Consider the following 18,606-nt stretch of genomic DNA (forward strand, 5'->3'; position numbering starts at 1 on the left):
CAGCCAAGGCCAGGCTCAGAGCGGCTTACAAGCAATGATAAAAACAAATTGAATGATTACAACTTAAAAACAAAATTAAAATACAACATTAAAATATGGAAACATTAAAATATTAAAATGTAGCCTCATCGCAGGAGGAGAAGGAAAGGAAAAAAGAAAGAAAGGGAGGGAGGGAGGGAATCAAATTGGCTCCAAGCCAAAGGCCAGGCGGAACAACTCTGTCTTACAGGCCCTTGCTATGGGACCCTAAGCAGCAGACATGTGGCAACTGGTTAGCCTCCCATCCAGTTACCATCCAGTAACCCAAAAGGTTGTGGTCTCATGTCGTTGCAGAGGACAAGTATGATGATGAGACCAGAGCAACCTGAGTTGGTTATAGCGTTCCATAAAGATGGTTACTGGGCACTCAGACCCTTTTAGTTCAGGCAACCAGAATGACCAGTACTGAGCACAGCAAGGGTGAAAGAGTTGATTCCGGATGCTCTGCACCTCTTTAAATTTAGACCTTGTCCAACTAAGGGAGGTTAGCCATGTGCCTGACAAGCAGAGGTGCTGTGGGTATGTGAGATTCCAGTCTCTTCTGAGTTTGTTTGCTGTGGTGGTTGGCAAGAGAGTATTGGAGGCATTGAGGAATGACCAAAAGGAGGACCAAGGAAAGAATAAGAAAGAGTAGACTCAAGTAATCTGCCTTGGTAGTCACACCCACCTTGTGGAACGCCCTCCCATCAGATGTCAAGGAAATAAACAACTATTTGACTTTTAGAAGACATTGGAAGGCAGCCATGTTTAGGGAAGTTTTTAATTTTTGATGTTGTGTTGTGTTTTAATAAGTTGGAAGCAGCCAAGAGTGGCTGGGGGAGCCCAGTCAGATGGGCGGCAAATAAATATTTATTATTATTATTATTATTATTATTATTATTATTATTACAGTCTAACTGTTAGGAAGATCAGCTAAAATATCCCCCTTTGTAGCCCAGAGGCTTTCTGGGGAAATTGAATTATAGCTGGATACTTGAAGATCACTTTCCAGTCAGCCCAGTACTACCCATGGTAAAAATAGGGCCAAAAATCATTAAAAAATAATAATAATACAAGGCCATGCAGAATTTATAATACTGGCTTAGATGGTCTGAGCTGCTATAAAGCAATTTCACATGAAGTGTTCCTTATTTCCCTGCCCCTGTTTCAAATACAAATCTCTTTAACTTTTTTAAATAAAAAAATGTTGGTCACATGGAAGTCCTAATTCAACTGGTCAAATGACATAAACTCTCATCTATGAAACCTCATCCCACAAAAAAAGTGTTAGGTCCTGCTTTTTACAAAATACTCTAATTCTTCTCTTTTGTGATACATTTTTTCAGATGAGAAATTAATATTTTTTTAATAAAATATTTTTAATTAAAGTTTTCAGGTTTTACATTTCTACATTAGCATCCTTCATTCTACCCATACATTCAGTGACTTCCCTCCTTCCTCTTCCAAGTTTTTTTATTTATTTATCCATAATTCTTGCATATTCTTGTATATCTATCTAAATCAGTTTTTCCCCATTTTACACCCTTCCCCAAATTCACCCTGTTGAATTTACCTTGATACTACCAGGGTTTTCAACTGTGTACAATTATTTTCCACATACTCAGCAAAAAAGTTCCACTCCTCTTTAAATACCTGTTCTTCTTGCTCTCTTATTTTACTTAGACCTGCTAACTCTGCATATTCTTTCACCTTAAATTGCCACTCACTCTCCATTTTGGGGCTAACAAAATCTGGGCCGCTGTTGTCACATACCTGGGTACCTCCTTCTGAACCATTCCTAACAGGAATGCCTTGGGGGTTTCCAGCACAAATCAGATTCCGATTTGTACATCTTAGCTAATTGGCTCAATGTTAAATACCATCTATGAATCAATTTCATATAATTTTCCTTCAAATAAATTAAATTTGGACACTTAATTGGTTTAAATAAATGCTTTCCCTACATTTTGGGGGTCTTTTTTTTTAGCAGAAAATGTCCATTGTTCTATTTTTAAAAATGGCAGGGCAAAGCTGAAGAGGTTTGGAACAAATGGCAGCTTGAAAATGAAAATGCGTTTATTAACCAAGATGAAACATGGCTTGCTTCATTCATATGTAACTTCTTTCAGTTTCAGTCAGATTTAATCTGTAAATCAGATTAATGCAGACAATATTGTTGAATGATCATAGTGAGATATATATATATATATACACACACACACACACACACACACACACACGGTATATATTTGGTACAGCATACTCTAGTAGGGACTTTAATAATGCATATGAAATTGGTATCCAGGTTAATTTCGTTATCTTGTTCTTGATCATATGTTCACCTTTTGTGTTTTATATGTAGAACATAATACAAAGTAAAGACAGCAAGAGTAATGAAACATAGGAGGAACCAAAATGGTAGTAGACCTAGGCCTGTAGCAGAAAGGAGACGATCATATTCCAAGAGCTCTTCTGTAGGTTTAGACTAGAGGTGCCAACTTGAATAAAATATTAGAAGGGGGGGGCGCAAGGAAGTCCTATCCCGCATAATCACATGACGTGGTGCATGGACACCATTTGAATGGCAACGCCCATCAACTTTAGGGGCCCAGTCCCCTCAAATGTTTTATTGGGAGGGGGGGGCAAAGGGATCTCAGTTCCTAGAAGTTTGCTCCTATGGTTTAGACTTTATTTTTTGAATTTATATTCTTCCCAAAAGGAACCCAGGGTGGCAAACACATTTTTACTGAAACCATGCAATTAAAAATAAAACCTTAAACATCTGAAAGCATACCTAAAACTGCTTTTGGTATAGCCAGACATTAACCCTAGGTGAGAACTAGTCTAAATGGCAAATTGGGTAGATGCTGTCAACAGTACGTAGCAATTTCAAGAAAAGTGAGCAGCGCAGCAGGTGTGACTTTTACTTTTGTATAGTAGGCTATGTTCAGCTCTGCAAAAGTTCAGGTTTCTACAGACCTTTCCATTCAGGCGAGCAAGAGGTGTCATCACAATTCAAGGTCACATTCCAGCCAGGCTAAAACACTTGAGAAGGGTGGGGAGCAGGGCTGCACAATGGGTGTGGCCTGGGGGGGTGTGCCTCAGGGTCACATTCAGCCTTCTGGAAGAAGGTACAGGGTTATAAAGACTAGGCCTGAGAAACAGTTTTTAGCCAAACGTGATTTTGGTTTTAAACGCAGTGTAAGGTAGTCTCTGGGACGCGGGTGGCGCTGTGGGTTAAACCACAGAGCCTAGGACTTGCCGATCAGAAGGTCGGTGGTTCAAATCCCTGCAACGGGGTGAGCTCCTGTTTCTCGGTCCCTGCTCCTGCCAACCTAGCAGTTCAAAAGCACATCAAAATGCAAGTAGATAAATAGGTACCACTCTGGCGGGAAGGTAAACAGCGTTTCCGTGTGCTGCTCTGGTTTGCCAGAAGCGGCTTAGTCATGCTGGCCACATGACCCGGAAATTGTACGCTGGCTCCCTCGGCCTATAGAGCGAGATGAGCGCCGCAACCCCAGAGTCACGACTGGACCTCATGGTCAGGGGTCCCTTTACCTTTAAGGTAGTCTCTGGGAGTATATTGTATTTAATTATGGGGTGCCAGAGTTTTTAGGGGGTTAACCAGGCTGGGATAGCAGGCTTGTTGGTTTTGAATGTCTGATGTAGATTTTTTTCAATTTCATTGTTCTGTATGGGACAATGGCAATAAAGATGTATGTATCGTATCTTGAGACCGAGGTTACTCAACCCTGCTGTGAGGTCAGGAGTTACCATTATAATTATTTATAAAAATTTGTATACCTCCCTTCATCCCAATATCACACAGCGGTTCACAACATACAAATACATACCGAGAACACATGAGCTAACTAGCTTGACAGTGAGTAGTACAGTAGTCACTTCCCTCTGGAAGTGGATAAGAAGTTCCACACTGCTAAGTTGTAGCTCATTGGTGAGCTTTGCAAGACATGATCTCTGCCCAAAAGGAAAAGTTCCCACATTTGGGCATTCCAACATCACTTGCTGGGAGTGCTGATGCAGGCAAGCTGCTACCTCAACCAACTTTCTGTCTTCTCATATTAAGAGTCACAAAGCGAACTGGACTCCGTGGCAGGTTTTGAATAAACATTCACAAACTTTTTATTGATAATAATCAGCTAAATAGTTTGAGGATCTATGCAACTTTGTAACATGCAGAAAACAGCATTCTCAGAGAAACCAAAGACAGGATCTGAGGGAAGCCGGGTGGGGGTGGGTGGGTTTTGTGTGGGAGGATGGGGGGAGGGAGGAAAAATGGGGGGGGGGGAATAAGGATGATATGTTTTTGGATAATAGGTTTTGTTTTAATTTTGAATAATTTTTTTTTTAAAAAGAGTCACGACAGGATTTTGAGGAGTACTAGGAGGTACCAGCAAAGGGTGGGAAAACCCGACTGAATAGCTGTACGTGCTGTGTCTGAAAGGTTTGGCTGCATGTTGGTTTGGGCTGCCCTGGGCAAGTGACCGACAAACTTAATAAATAAAATTTAATAATAATCTCAGCAGGAAAAACTGAACTGAAAACAAGAAGACTTTCCGTAATGGAGACACAAACAGCACCCGCATCTAGTATCATTTAGTTGAGATTGCATTTCAGGGGGTTGGACTAGATGACCCTTGGGATCTTTTCCTGCAATTCTATAATTTAAGAATGGTTAGATTTGCAAGCACGAACGGTACTTCTTTCCCCCCACCCCCCTTGCTCCTCCCGGTCTATTAGTGTGGCGGCCTTCCGTTTAATGCTCTTCCCACTAAGAAAGGAGCGGAGTCTCCATTTAAACGCCACCCACACGCTCTGCAAAAGCCGACGGCGCCCTGCCTTCTTCTCCCGCGCATCCGTCACCCCGCAAATGGCCGCAGCTCCGTTGAGAACCGGAGATGTCACGAGCAGCCTCGCTTGCTCCGGCTTCCCTCTCGGAACTGCGTGTGACATCACCCTCCGTCTCAACCAATAGCAGGCGGCGGCGCCGCATTCGAATGGGGAGTTTAGGAGGCGCCGCAGGAGGGCGGGCTGTTGGTCGATCTCCTGAGGACAGGTGAGTCTCTGGACAGGTATCCTTCCTGGACAGGCATCAGCTGGCTCCGAGAGATCAGGCCGTCCTTTTCCCCCTGGGCTTCCTGCTTTAAAAATGCGGGACGTGTGGCTTTTTTGGTGGCGAAGAGGGTTGGTCTTCTGCTTCCTGCAGTCTAGTCTCTGTTTAAGGAAGGGGCTCCTTTGCTTCTGCCTACTATTTGATGCGGAGGGAGGACGCTATTCTTGCAGGGACCAAAAGCTAAGCAACGTTTACTTCAACGGATATTCTTAATAGGTGCTCTTCCGCCCCGCCCGAAGGCACAAACATTGTGCAGCCCCAAAGGCTTGCTTTTAATCCTTCTCTTAAACTTCAAGCCAGATATTTCCTGGTCACATTCACTAACCGATTATAAAATTCCCACCGCACCCTGAAATGGAAGAAATATTCACTCTATACACAGACTTCTCTACCAGGTGGAAAGTAGTCATTCTCTCTACATACGCTGCTTTTCTTTCCCAATGCTTACTTAAGGTGGCTTTATAGTTTTAAAACAACAGTAACAAACAACACACACACACACACACACAAATTGTATCTTCCTGTTTCAGCTCCCTGCCTTGTTGATACCTGCAGCAAGCATTAGTATCACCAGAAAGAAGTTGGCTGATGGAATTTGCTAGCTTCCCATCTCTCACCTGCAAATTAAGTGTCAGTAGCTAAGCTGAAATGTCTTCCACCACTTCACTTGGCCAGTACTTACTCCACTTTGCACTACCCCCTCCCCCCGCAGCAGCTGAGGCTGAATATGAACAGGATTTGTATAAGTTTTGAGGTGGAGAACCAGAATTGGACTGATGTCTGGACGTGGGCAGAAAGAAAATGGGTTCCTCTTGGCAGCTTGACACCCGCTTTCTCTGGGTAGAGGATTTACATGAGATGGGCAGGAAAATGTTATTTCCCTTTGGCAACAATATTGCCAAGTAATGGCAAAGGCTGGGTGGGGTTAGAGATCAGTGACAGATATTTTAGTAATGCTGTCTATGGACTTCTGCTTCAGACACAGACCCTGGGAATTTCCTCCCCTCCAGCACCAACTGTCAAACACTGATTTAAAGTGATGAAAAAGACCTATGTAAATAATGGCTTTAAATCAAACCATTATCTTAAAATGTTGAGTGATGTAGTTCATGTGCCTTTTTTGCACTGTATTATATATACTTAGAAGTAAGAGGCAATGTAACAATGGCTTTCTGTATGCATACAAGGAAACCAAGCAAGGTAAGATGTCAAAGATCAAGATTCCTATGTTCTGCATTGTAAGCCAAGTACTCTGAACCCTCTTGAACAAGTTATGTTAATGACTGAGCAAAACAATTATCCATGAGATGGAAAGATGCTGTTGTGTTTTTAATTCTAAATATTCATAATTTGCTGCAATACATGTAATATATGAAAGTAAGTAAACTATTTTGTTTCCATTTATCCACCTTCACCATAGAAAGGTAGGGATAAATTCAGTTGTCTTTGACAGAGTGATAATTAACTGAGTTTTAAGAGAAGTATAAAATTAATCACTTAAGTTATTTTTTAAATGTGGCATTTTGTGTAAATTGAAGTTTAAACAAAATGAATTTGATGCTAAAATATCATTTAAAAATCTGTTTAAAGTAATTATTTTAAATGTTGATTTATCCATCCTACAAGGAAGACTTTACCTTCAGCATAGGTATGGAAATAGGGTCTAGTATATTACCAGCATGACAGTAGTTGAGTATAAATAGAAAATAATAAAGGCTTCTTCTTTTTTAACAGATCCCATAGTGATACATTCTGTGCTGTAGAGAAAATAAGATTACAAGTCAAGTATACTCTTCAGGAAGAGCTTGTATGATAGTTTCAGTCCTGCAGTTGCAGCTTGCTTTAGGTCTCAATGCCTATTTATATTGTTCCTAAGAAAAGCGATATTAGTGCACCTGGTGGTTCTTCACAAAAGCATCCTCCAGAAAATGTCATTGCTAGAAACAGGTTTGCACAGACATTTACATCCCACACACTGGAGAATGAGGGAAGCAATCCTCAGTCACAGCCCTTGAGTAAGACCAAAGAAATAAATACGACCTATGTGCTTTCAGCCTGTAACAAACTGGCTGACACTTCAGCTGCTTCCACGACTGAAGGCAAGCTGACACTCCAAAGAAGAACTGTGACGAGCAAAGAACAATCTGATACAAATACAACACATGACAGTGAAAATACACGAGTGGAAAAAAGATTGACGCTGCAGCGCCGAACAAGGACTGAATCAACTGAGAAGCACAAAACAAATATTCACGAAGCCAGAGCAGAAAAAGGAGACCCTCTTCCCCAGAAGAGTGGCAAAACATTGTTTCCACCAAAAATTAGCAGCAGTGACCCTCCATTTGTTAAGACTGGCCTTTTGTCACTTCAAGGCCTCACAGATGGAAAGAGAAATCCTGTTATGAAAAGTGATGTACCTTTTAATCATAATGGTTCAAGTGCTACTGGTGGCTACACACCTTTAAGATGCAAGACAGTTGTTGGTGATTCTCAGAGTAAAAACAAAATTCCTAGACCATCACTCTTAACAGTAGGAAAACTTGATGAAAGGACGTCTATATTAAAACTAGCTGAAAAGCGTAATTCCAGTAAGGAAAATGGAACTGAAAGTCTGCAAAATAGATTTATTAAGAATGAAAATCTGGAAAAGCAGAAGACACCAAGGAAAGGGTCAACAGAAGGAATGAAATTCACCTCCAGATGTGGAGCTGTTCAGCATGCCAAGACTCCTGCTGCCCCAAGCATAAAGAATAAGATTCTGTGTCCTCAAACAATATCAGCCAAGAAATCTGGTACTAATGAATTTACCCTAAATAGAAGGTTGCAAGAAAATACCACATATACTCAACAAACAGCTTCGCAGAAAGAAGATACTCTAATGCAGAACATATGTGGTAAAGAAGACCCTTTCAAAATAGAAAACAGCAAAGTGACTGTAGCTGTGAGAATACGACCTTTTAGTGTCAGGTATATAACCATTATTTTTTTGGACTAATTATGAAATTATACAAGTTGTTACCATGATATTGAATAGTATAACATGCTCTCCAACCACTTAGATATATTACCCAGTTTAATTTCTGTTGTGTCTGTATACAAACTGCTGCGCTTCTTTTTAATTCCATTGTCCACTTTATAAGGGATCTGTGTGTTCTAACTAGGGCTGAGACAATTTAACAACTCTATGAAATAAATAAAATGGGATGATAGTTGATACTTCTTTAGCTCAGTAGCCCACCTTGCAAGGGAAGCTAATCCAATTCCCTTTGCATAATTCCTCCTGGACTCCATTTTAATAAACCTCAGATTTTGGGGGCAAGAGTATAGTCATATCCAGCACTGTTGTTCCCTTGTGCAGCAGACTTCTATTCCTCTTTCCTGCAGCCCACCATGCAATCACAAAATCTGCTCCAGGGGGTTGAAGGACCCTCTGGAGCACAATTTGAGGGCTCACTCAAGAGGACAGGAAGGGGAAGTCCTGTTGCAAAAGTGGAACTCTGCATGCACAGTAATGTCCAGCTTTTTGTCCCCCTGTATATATTTTTTAAAGAAATGCTATGCAGCACAGTGGCTTTTGAATTTTTTATCGGTCTTCTGATTTTTAGGCAACAGATCTGCAGATGCTAGCTTTGCATTTTAGAAACTGGGCACTTGCCATGGAGTTTATATTAGTAGTTAATTTAGTCTTTGATCTTGGAACTATATGCTTTATAAATATATAAATTATTTTCTTTGGCTGTTTTACTGTAATCCTGGATTTCAACAAGTCCTATGAATTTTGGTGTTTGTTGCACATGTTAGCATTGGATCCTAAACAGTATATTTATGAATTATTTTGATCTAGGTGTATTTTGTACATTAGTTCTATGAATGCCTGATGTAGTATACTGAACTTCAATACAGTCTATCTCTATGCTGACATTTTACATATAATGAAATTTTAAAAACTTTTAAGAAGATTCATATAGAAAATTCATATGGCTGGTGCACAATTAACCTGAAGACTGTCACATATTATAATGATTTAGTTACAACATCAATTAGACAATTTAGATTAAATTTGGTTTATAAGATCAGTTACAAACCTGAATGTGTTCAGTGTTTTGTCGTCCCTCACCCCCTATAACTAACATTTATTTTGTGCCTTTATTCAGAGATAAGAATGAAGAAACATTACAAGTGGTTTCCATGACAGGGCAAGAGACTGTTGTGCACCATCCAAATACAAAACAAATCTACAGTTTCACTTTTGACTTCTCATTCTGGTCTTTTGATAAATGTCATAATTTTGCAAGCCAAGAGATGGTGTATCAGTCTCTGGCAGTACCTCTCCTAGAAAGAGCCTTTGAAGGATACAACACCTGCCTTTTTGCATATGGACAGACTGGTTCTGGAAAGTCATACACGTAAGTTGGATTGGAAGTGTTCCTTTTCTGTTGCTGTTGCTGACACCCAATACATGTCATATCCAGATGCTTTTTTGTTGTATGTTTGTTTCTTAAGTGAATGAGATTATTACTGAAACGGAAGACTGACTTGAATGAAGCCAAACTAACAGTACAGAGAACATTTTATTTAAATCTCTCTGAAGAAAATTATGTTAAGTGAATGGAGATGTTTTAAACAGAAAAACCACCTATCTTCAGGACTGTGATTATCTAGTGCTTTAGGGTAACAGTAACTAATAGACTAAGATCCGAGGAAGGGATTTCCTTGTTCAGATCTCATGTATGCTAAGGGTACCTGACGTTCCCGCAGACAGTCCCCGGATTTAAAAAAACAGTCCCCTGACAAAATCCTATCATTTCTACTGAAGTTGAAAAGTGTCCCCGGATTCATTGAAAAAAATCCGGTAACCTTAATGTATGCTGATAACTCACTAGGCTCATAGGAAGCTGTTTTATACCAAGACAGACCATTCCAGTGTTTCCCAAACTAGCTGGAAATCTGGAAAACTAGTCTAGCTGTTTTTGGACTACAGTTCCCATTATCCATGACCACTGGTCCTACTAGCCAGGGATGTTGGGAGTTGTAGTCCAAAAACAGCTGGAGACCCAAGTTTGGGAAACGCTGATCTAGCCTAATAATGTCTACTACTGACAGCAGCTCTCCAGGGTTTCAGGCAAAGTATCTCCCTCAGCCCAACCTCAAGATGCCTGTTTGAACCTGGGATCTTTTGCATGCAAGGCAGTGGCTCTACCGAACTTCATTTTACCTTCAGTAAAATGGTGACAGTAATGTTGGCCTACCTGGCAGGGTTGTTGGAATAATGGCTGAGATGACACTTGTGAAGTGTGTAGAAAGTTCAAGATAAACGTGAGGTATTATTATAAATAATATGGATCTAATATCTTCTCCTAGCAACTCTGTGTTGTGAACTGCCCTGAGATTTGCAGATGAAGTGGTACAAAAATGTAATAAATAAAATAATTAACATGGAGTTAGGTGACCAGAAGCTACACGATAGCCAAAGCTTGCCATATGGCGTGTGGATTGTCTCATCTTCAAACCATGCAGTTAAGAACACCATAGTCACCTTTCCTAGCTAATCCGTTTTAAGAATCTTACTAGATTTTACAATATTATGCAGAAATTTTCTTCTAGTTGTCTTTTAAAACTGGTACTCCCTCTATATCAATGCCTCATTAGGAAGTGTGAACGTCGTATTCTGCAGGGTTGTAACCCAAGCCTATAATTGCAATATTTGTCATTACAGTATGATGGGATTTGATGATGACGAAAGAGGAATAATACCAAGATTCTGTGAAGATCTCTTTACTCAAATAGCAGAAAAAGAAATGCAACAGGTATTGTTGCAGCATTACTTTTCTTTCTGAACTTATTGAGGCGGCTCCAATTTATTTGGGAGTACATGGAACCACCTTTGGGTTCACTTTTGGGCATCACTGTTGTGGAGGCACTGTTATTGTGAATCAACACTTCCACATAGACGCACTACATGTGATTGCAATGATTTCCATGGTGGCAGCAGTGCTTTTTCGGAAGTACCCTGCAACAATTGCATGGGCGTTTTGTGAACTGGGTGATAAATGCTGTTGAGCTGATTGGCTCAATGCTTTTCTCGAGGGCAGGCATGTGGAGGGGTACAGAATAGTACTATATATATATATTACCGGTATTCCCTCAGAAGTGATTGAACTGGGTAAAAGCCGACCCAGAAATTTGCCCCATCCTTGTGGCTGCTTCATTCAACCCATACTCACCAGCAGGGTGGGATTTCATCACAGCTTCCATGTGGCTGTGTGTAGGAAGCAAATTACCAGAGCAACATATTTCTAAAGTACTTGATATTCCTGTAGTTTTGGGGTGTCTTTTTTTTTTTTTTTACCATAAAATAAAACCAGAAATCAATATGTACAGACTACAGCTCCTCTGCTGGCTAGCAAGGCTGATCTTACACCTTAATAACTGTTGATATATTCTATTGCTGTACTGTGTTTCTCGGGTGTACGGGCAGCAATAAAGCTGTTGCTTTTTTTTAATTAGACTGATTTTCATCTTGAGATGAGCTATTTTGAAGTCTACAATGAAAAAATTCACGACTTGCTAGTCTACAAAGCTGAAAATGGACAGAAGAAACAGCCTGTAAGTAACTAATTACGTTCTGCATATTGACGTATTGTCAGTGTATAAAACAGTAACTCTCTGGATGTGGGCTAGCCTCATAACCATAAGGAATTAGATCCTTTCTGTTCTTGGCTCTTACAAGCACAGAAAAAGATGGGCATCTGTTCAAAGGCTAATGTATGAGCCTCAGTGAGACTATATAGGGTTGTATATAGCCGCTTTCAACCCCGGCGGCATTTCTGCAGCCCGGCACTCTCAGCCCCGTATAGGTCTTCCAGCTGGCCATTTAAAGAGCTTCTACTTTGACTTGCAGACTTTTAGTTTTACTCACCTCTGTTTTGTTTTGATTCCCTGTTTTTGTAGGTTTTGCTTCTTAAGCTGTGCTTGCATACTATTTTGCACGGTGTGATGCTTGCAGTGAAAAGTTTTTATTGCTCTTCATGTTTTTTTAAAATAAAATGTATTATAAAGATGCATTCTGTTTTCAGGGTTTTCAAAAGTTACTTTGTGGCAAAATAAAACAAAAACCATTTGTTTTGTTATCTGTGGTTTACTAGGGTTTTCACATTGTTATAATAAAACGCTTCAGTCTCTTATTTCCCCTCTGTCCCCAGGCCCTTTTTAGTTTTTTCATTTGTGATGTCCAGTTGTTTGGCATATTATTCAGCACTCAGGTTCACATGTGCAAATATGGATTAGGATGCCAATGTCACTGCTGTTCTGGGGTCCCAGATTAGCAAACACTGAGTTGGAGAAGTTTCAGTCCTTCTACTTATGGTTAATAACTTGTTAGATAGTTCCATAAATGTGCTCTAAATCTCTGAAGCTTTTAAAGCTGATCAACACTGACTTTTCTGATTAACAGCTTCGTGTGAGAGAACATCCTATCTTTGGACCCTATGTGGAAGACCTGACTGTGTAAGATTTCATTTTATGATTTTTTTCTACAAATGTCTGTTTGCTGACTTAAAATAGACCTACAGTGGTACCTTGAGTTAAGTACTGAATTCGTTCCGGAGGTCCGCTCTTAACCTGAAACTGTTCTTAACCTGAAGCACCACTTTAGCTAATGGGGCCTCCTGCTGCCGCTGCGCCGCCAGAGCACGATTTCTGTTCTCATCCTGAAGCAAAGTTCTTAACCTGAAACACTATTTCTGGGTTAGCGGAGTCTGTAACCTGAAGCGTATGTAACCCGAGGTACCACTGTATTAGTTATTCACATAACAAGAAGCCTGCAGTCAAGGAAATTGTTGGGTTTTTCAAACAAATTGTGAAATTAAGCCCCAACCAAACTGGCTATTGACACTACTTTTTCACAGTATCATTTCTCATTAATTCCCTGTCCCTCAGTTCTCTGCTTTCCCCCAGAATGCAGTTTCCTCCACCTACTGTCCTCTCAGACACGTTTCTGTTCCATTGCCTGTCCTCCAGCCTTCCTCCAGCCCCACTTCCCCTTCATTTTCTTACTTAGTTTTTTGGTCCTTAATCTCCCCCATGCAAACAATTCTCCTCTTCTGTCTTCTATTAATCTCAAAGATATAGTTTGCCCATTTCTTACAGATGGGTAACTACAAATGTTCTGATGCTAACCATTCTCACATTCTGTAACACCACCTCAATCATACTGGAGGTGTCGCCACCACAAGCAAAACATAATAATATTCTCTTGTAAACTCTGTTGAGCCTATAATAAAGTGTGGGTTTTCATTCCTTCAGGTGTACATACTTGGACCATAATACTGCTAGAATTGTGTGGTAAATCCATAATTTCTGAGGTATCTGTAGGCTTCATTGAAGCTTCTTGATGAATAATTGTAAGCTGAATGGTTTGTAGGACTGGGTCTGTGTTTATATGTGTAGAACTTGGTTTTTCCCCCTTCACAAGAGATAAAAATTATTATTTTTCTTCTAGGAATGTTGTTAGCTCTTACTTGGATATTCAGGTAAGGTTGTTGTTGTATGTATCAAAGCACGAGACTTAAAAAGTCACATGTAAAAACTGATTTCTAGTTTTCAGTGATGGCAAATAAGAGATTATACAGTAATTGAATTCTTCCACACAAATAAGTATTGAAATAGTTGAACTGGCAATCTTTGTGGTAGATCCTTGTACTGACAGAAAATTACCGTATTTTTCGCTCTATAACACGCACCCGACCATAACACGCACGTAGTTTTTAGAGGAGGAAAATCCGTAGGCATGCCACCCGTAGGCATTCCCTCCATAACATGCACAGACATTTCCCCTTACTTTTTAGGAGGAAAAAGTGAGTGTTATGGTGCAAAAAATACGGTACTTGCAGGATCAAAATTTCTCCTTTTACCCATTTCTCCAGAGTTCCTGTGAGAAATTGTAAAAACGTTTGTTTTAATTTATAGTATGTTTAATTGTCTGATGTATATCTCTTAATGATAGAAGTTTCATTTAAATATAAACAACATGAAAAGCCACCAACCAATTCTGCCATAAAATCAATGTTACCAATACAGTTGGTAACTGTTGCAGCTCAGATGAAAATGTCAACTCCAAAATAATGAGGACTTGGGTAAGCTTTTGGGTAGTGATTTGGCCATTTCTTCACACTTAGTGGAGTGTGCAGAATTGTGCCATAAAGGACAGTATAGCCCCTTGCTTCCCCAGTGACTTCCTGTCAGGTGTGTAGTGTTACAGAAAATCTGAAGTATTCCAAGGCGAGACCTCCCACACCTGTGCTGGAAGCATCTAGCTTCTTGCCATCCCCCAGGATCCTGACAGGTAAGATACTGCTGGAAAAAAACAGGAGTACAGCCACATGCAGGTACCTGCATACAAAGACACAATATATGGCAAGCAAAGTACAATGAATGTGTTTGTCACAATGTACCTGCTATTACAAGACATGTGGTACGTACAAGCGGTCCTCCAGAATCATCAAAATAAGTACAATTAATGATATCTTTTCATTATATCCAGCACACGGAAATTATTGGAAGCAGCAGAGCTGCTGTAGCAAACAGGACTGGAGCCTGGTGATCCCAGTTTCAAAGAGAAACTCCTTCTTCAGCCTGTGAAGTTAACAAGGTCCCACATCGGGTACAAGGTGGGGCAGCTGCCGTGTGCTGGCTAGCTGTCTCTTCGAAACTGGGATCACTGGGCTCCAGTCGTGTTTGCTACAGCTGCTTTGTACTTTGCTTGCCATATATTGTGTCTCTGTGTACTAGCTTGAACCCCAGTTTTTTTCTTTTTTGAAAGAACACTTGTAATCTTAAGGACAATGTTTAAAATTGGAAATATTTAAGGATAAGAAAATTATAGACATGTACTATATAAGAAATTATAAAAGAACCGGGGGAGGGAATGGAGGGAAGTCAAGGGATCTGAGAAATCCCAAAATACGGATTTAATATGGTATGAAAATGTTTTATTTTATTTTATTTATTTTTACTTTAATTGCATCTGTTTATTATGGTATGTGAAGATAATGTTTAATTGTGAAAAATTATTTGAAAATTATTTTTTAAAAAGAAAGAGAACCCTTTTTTCTATTTGTGTATGTTTTTACACAGCGGGTTCCTTATTTTTGCACAGGATGAGTTGGCGGGAGATGTGTGTAGAATGCCGCACCTTGGAGTGTACAGTCCAAATACATGACTAGCAGAGCACAGCTGAAACCCAGTAGGGGAGGAAAGAGCTATGCTGTGAGGTGGAGCCACTTGCTTTATTTATAGCAAGACCCTACTACTAGCAGCAGCAAATGAGTGATGGATTTCAAATGATGTGTTTATTTTTAATATTTCAATGCCCTACTTCATTTTGTCTTTTTAACTTAATGACAGCTTGAAAATCTAGATAAATCATGTGGACTCTCCTTCACTGGACATTTTTAAGCAGAGGTTGGATGGCCATCTGTCATGGATGCTTTGGTTGAGACTCCTGCATTGCAGGGGGTTGGACTAGATGACCCTCAAGGTCCCTTCCAACTCTACAATTCTATGATTCTATAAGTGGCTTTTGTGTGTGTTAGCACAAGTTGTTCTAGAAACATTTATTTTATTTTTTAAAATCCTCATGGCGCTCACAACTGTTTTCTCAAAATTTTCACATCCTCTCTTTCTATCAGAATTGGCTCCAGTTAGGAAATAAACACAGAGCTACTGCTGCCACAGGAATGAATGACAAGAGTTCTCGATCTCATTCTGTTTTCACCCTGGTGATGACACAAACAAAGGTACTGGGCATTTCGGTTTGCTTTTAAACTTACTTTTTTATAACATTTTGTAATGCAGGTCAAAAATTCAACAAAATTATTCACCCCCCTCTCTTCCCTTTTGCATAAAGGGGAACTTTTTTATTAAAAAAAAAAAAGTTCAATAATGCAGCAGACGTTGAGCAGAAAATTCACTTATTGATATAAAACCTGGGAAATAATGGTTTGGATCTCAAGGCGCCTGGCACAAGTGGAGAGACCTAATTCAAGCATCAACAAAAGTTGTTTAATCTTACATAAAGTAATTTTATGTATGGGCAGAGTGACTGCACACTATGCTCCCCGTTTTTCTTTATACTTTTGTTTTCTACTGTAAACATAATGAAAGCATTAGCTTCCTATCGATGTGGTTGCTAACTTGTTTTATGAAGTTTTAAATGTTAGAGAACTAGAGCAGGTTAAGGAGGAGATTGTCTAGGTTTCTTTTTTTTTAGGTTATACAAATATTCATGATCTCCGGCTTTGTTTTTAAACTGTTCATAGGCTGCAAGTCAGGTATAGCACAGGAGCATAGGAAACTCCCTTATACTGTGACTGGCCATTGGTCCATCTAGAGTAGTAGTGTATACACTGACTGGCAGCAGCTCCAGAGTTTTAGGCAGGACTCTCCCAGCCCTATCTGGAGATGCCAGATATTGAACCTGAGACCTTCTGCATGTAAGGCAGACACCCTACCACTTACCTACATGCCTTCCTCGCAAGCTGCATCCCTTCCCAACATGTCCAATTGTAGTCATTTCTTTATTTTAGACGGATATTGTGGAAAAGGAGGAACGCGAACATAGAATTATCAGTCGTGTGAACCTGGTAGACCTTGCAGGCAGTGAGCGCTGTTCTACAGCTCAAACCAGTGGAGAAAGACTGAAGGTAAAATGTATACAAGGTACTCTGCCGGGCCTGATATTCTCAGAAACTGGGCAACTGTCCAGCGGAGCCACCTTGTTAATCCCCATGCCAAGCAAATCGTACTGCAACACAACATGCAATATTATGGCATTGAACTTGAAACACAAAGAAGAACCACTTAACAAGTTGTTTTATATAGTGTCAGATTACTGGTCTACCGAGCGCATTACTAGTCCTTTCTACACCCACAGCCTCTTGCCACTTTATCCCATTTCTAGATCAGATTCAAGAAAAACAACAACTATAGGCCAGTTCAGCCATCCTGGGGCCCATATTCCCAGGAAAACCAGCCATGGGTTCTGACCCCAGTTATGTTTATGGTTCTTCAGTAGCCGCTCCTGAGAATACAGTGGCTGGGAATGGTGACACCGTGAACTGGTATCGGGAAGCCATAACAAGAGATGTGCCAGATTGCAATATATATGCCCCCTGTTTATGTGCATCTATTTAGCCAATTGTAAAATACTATTCTTCCTGTAACAAATGTGTGAACTAGATTGATTAAGCATCTTCCGTCTGTGCACACTTTAAGACATGGAATATTAGTATTGTTAGATACAGGTAGTGATTTGGGTATTGGAATATATAGATAGTTAGGTGACTAGTAGAATGCCTTAGTTATATTTAGGCAAATTATTTATTAATTTATCATTTATTAAATTTGTATACCGCCCTATACACTCAGGTATCAAAATAATTAATTGTAAAAGTGGCCCAGAATTGAATATAAATGATGGGGATGTCCCACGCCTCTGAAATGAACGGTAAATAGAAGTGGATATTCCTCTGCCTTGTGCAATACTGTAACTGGGTTTAGGCACCTATATTGTGGCGCCTGTAGGAAAAACTAGGACATAATATGTTGATGCTATTGACTGTTTCTCTCCTTCTCAATATAGGAAGGTGTGAGTATAAATAAATCCCTGTTAACTCTGGGGAAAGTTATTTCTGCACTGTCTGAGCAAAATCAGAGCAGGAAGAAGGTGTTCATTCCATACCGTGAATCTGTTCTTACATGGTATGTACATTATTTTGTGTGCCATAGCAGCTTTTTTTTTTAAAAAAGCTTCATTTTTTGTAGCAATCCTTTCTTTCTTGGCAGCACTGAATTATTATCAAAGTTAACAGATCTTCATAGAAACACAGCCTTTAATGGTAAAAAATGGAATTAGATCCAGTTATGTCCCACATTAATCAAACCACTCTTCCCCCTCTCCACCCATTCATTTTGGTCCTCTGCTTTTCTATTTCCTGACAATGGAACTGAGCTAATTTTCAAAGTGATTTTGATTGATCCCGGAGGGCATAAAACTACAACTGGTAGAGTACATTTACACTGGTACCTCTGGATGCGAATGGGATCCGTTCCGGAGCCCCGTTCACATCCTTAAGCAAACGTAACACGCGACTGTGTGGGTCGCGTTTCGACGCTTCTGCGCTTGTGCGTGATGTCAGTTTGAGCGTCTGCACATGTGCGAGTGGTGAAACCCGGAAGTAACGCGCTCCGTTACTTCCGGGTTGCCGTGGAGCACATCCCGAAAATATTCATCCCGAAGCTACTTCAACCCGAGGTATGACTGTACTTTATTCTCAACTGGTTATTCTTGCATATAGGAAAAAAAATGGATAATGCCTTAATATTTGGGGCCTATTTCCACTAGCACCTTCAACTAATATCTGTGGGAAAGGCACTGCTTTTAAGCCAGCTAGTGC

General features: G+C 40.1%; 1 protein-coding gene across 3 annotated transcripts in view; it reads left to right on the plus strand.

Moving 5' to 3' along the window:
- Nucleotides 1–4,872: 4,872 nt before the first annotated feature.
- The window catches only part of KIF14 (kinesin family member 14), a 32,006-nt gene continuing 18,272 nt past the window's right edge, over nt 4,873–18,606 (plus strand). For 2 of the 3 annotated variants that reach the window (XM_081010751.1, XM_081010752.1), the window contains exons 1-10: nt 4,873–5,095; nt 6,887–8,119; nt 9,307–9,558; nt 10,869–10,959; nt 11,660–11,758; nt 12,606–12,658; nt 13,653–13,683; nt 15,841–15,948; nt 16,738–16,854; nt 17,793–17,911. In XM_081010751.1, the coding sequence (XP_080866877.1) occupies nt 7,005–8,119; nt 9,307–9,558; nt 10,869–10,959; nt 11,660–11,758; nt 12,606–12,658; nt 13,653–13,683; nt 15,841–15,948; nt 16,738–16,854; nt 17,793–17,911 (1,985 nt within the window). In that variant the 5' untranslated portion in view covers nt 4,873–5,095; nt 6,887–7,004. The remainder of the gene's footprint in view (nt 5,096–6,886; nt 8,120–9,306; nt 9,559–10,868; nt 10,960–11,659; nt 11,759–12,605; nt 12,659–13,652; nt 13,684–15,840; nt 15,949–16,737; nt 16,855–17,792; nt 17,912–18,606) is intronic. The other variant, XM_081010750.1, reaches the window with a different exon arrangement.

This window comes from Podarcis pityusensis, assembly GCF_964106645.2.
Source record: "Podarcis pityusensis genome assembly, chromosome: 6".
Classification (NCBI taxonomy): domain Eukaryota; kingdom Metazoa; phylum Chordata; class Lepidosauria; order Squamata; family Lacertidae; genus Podarcis; species Podarcis pityusensis.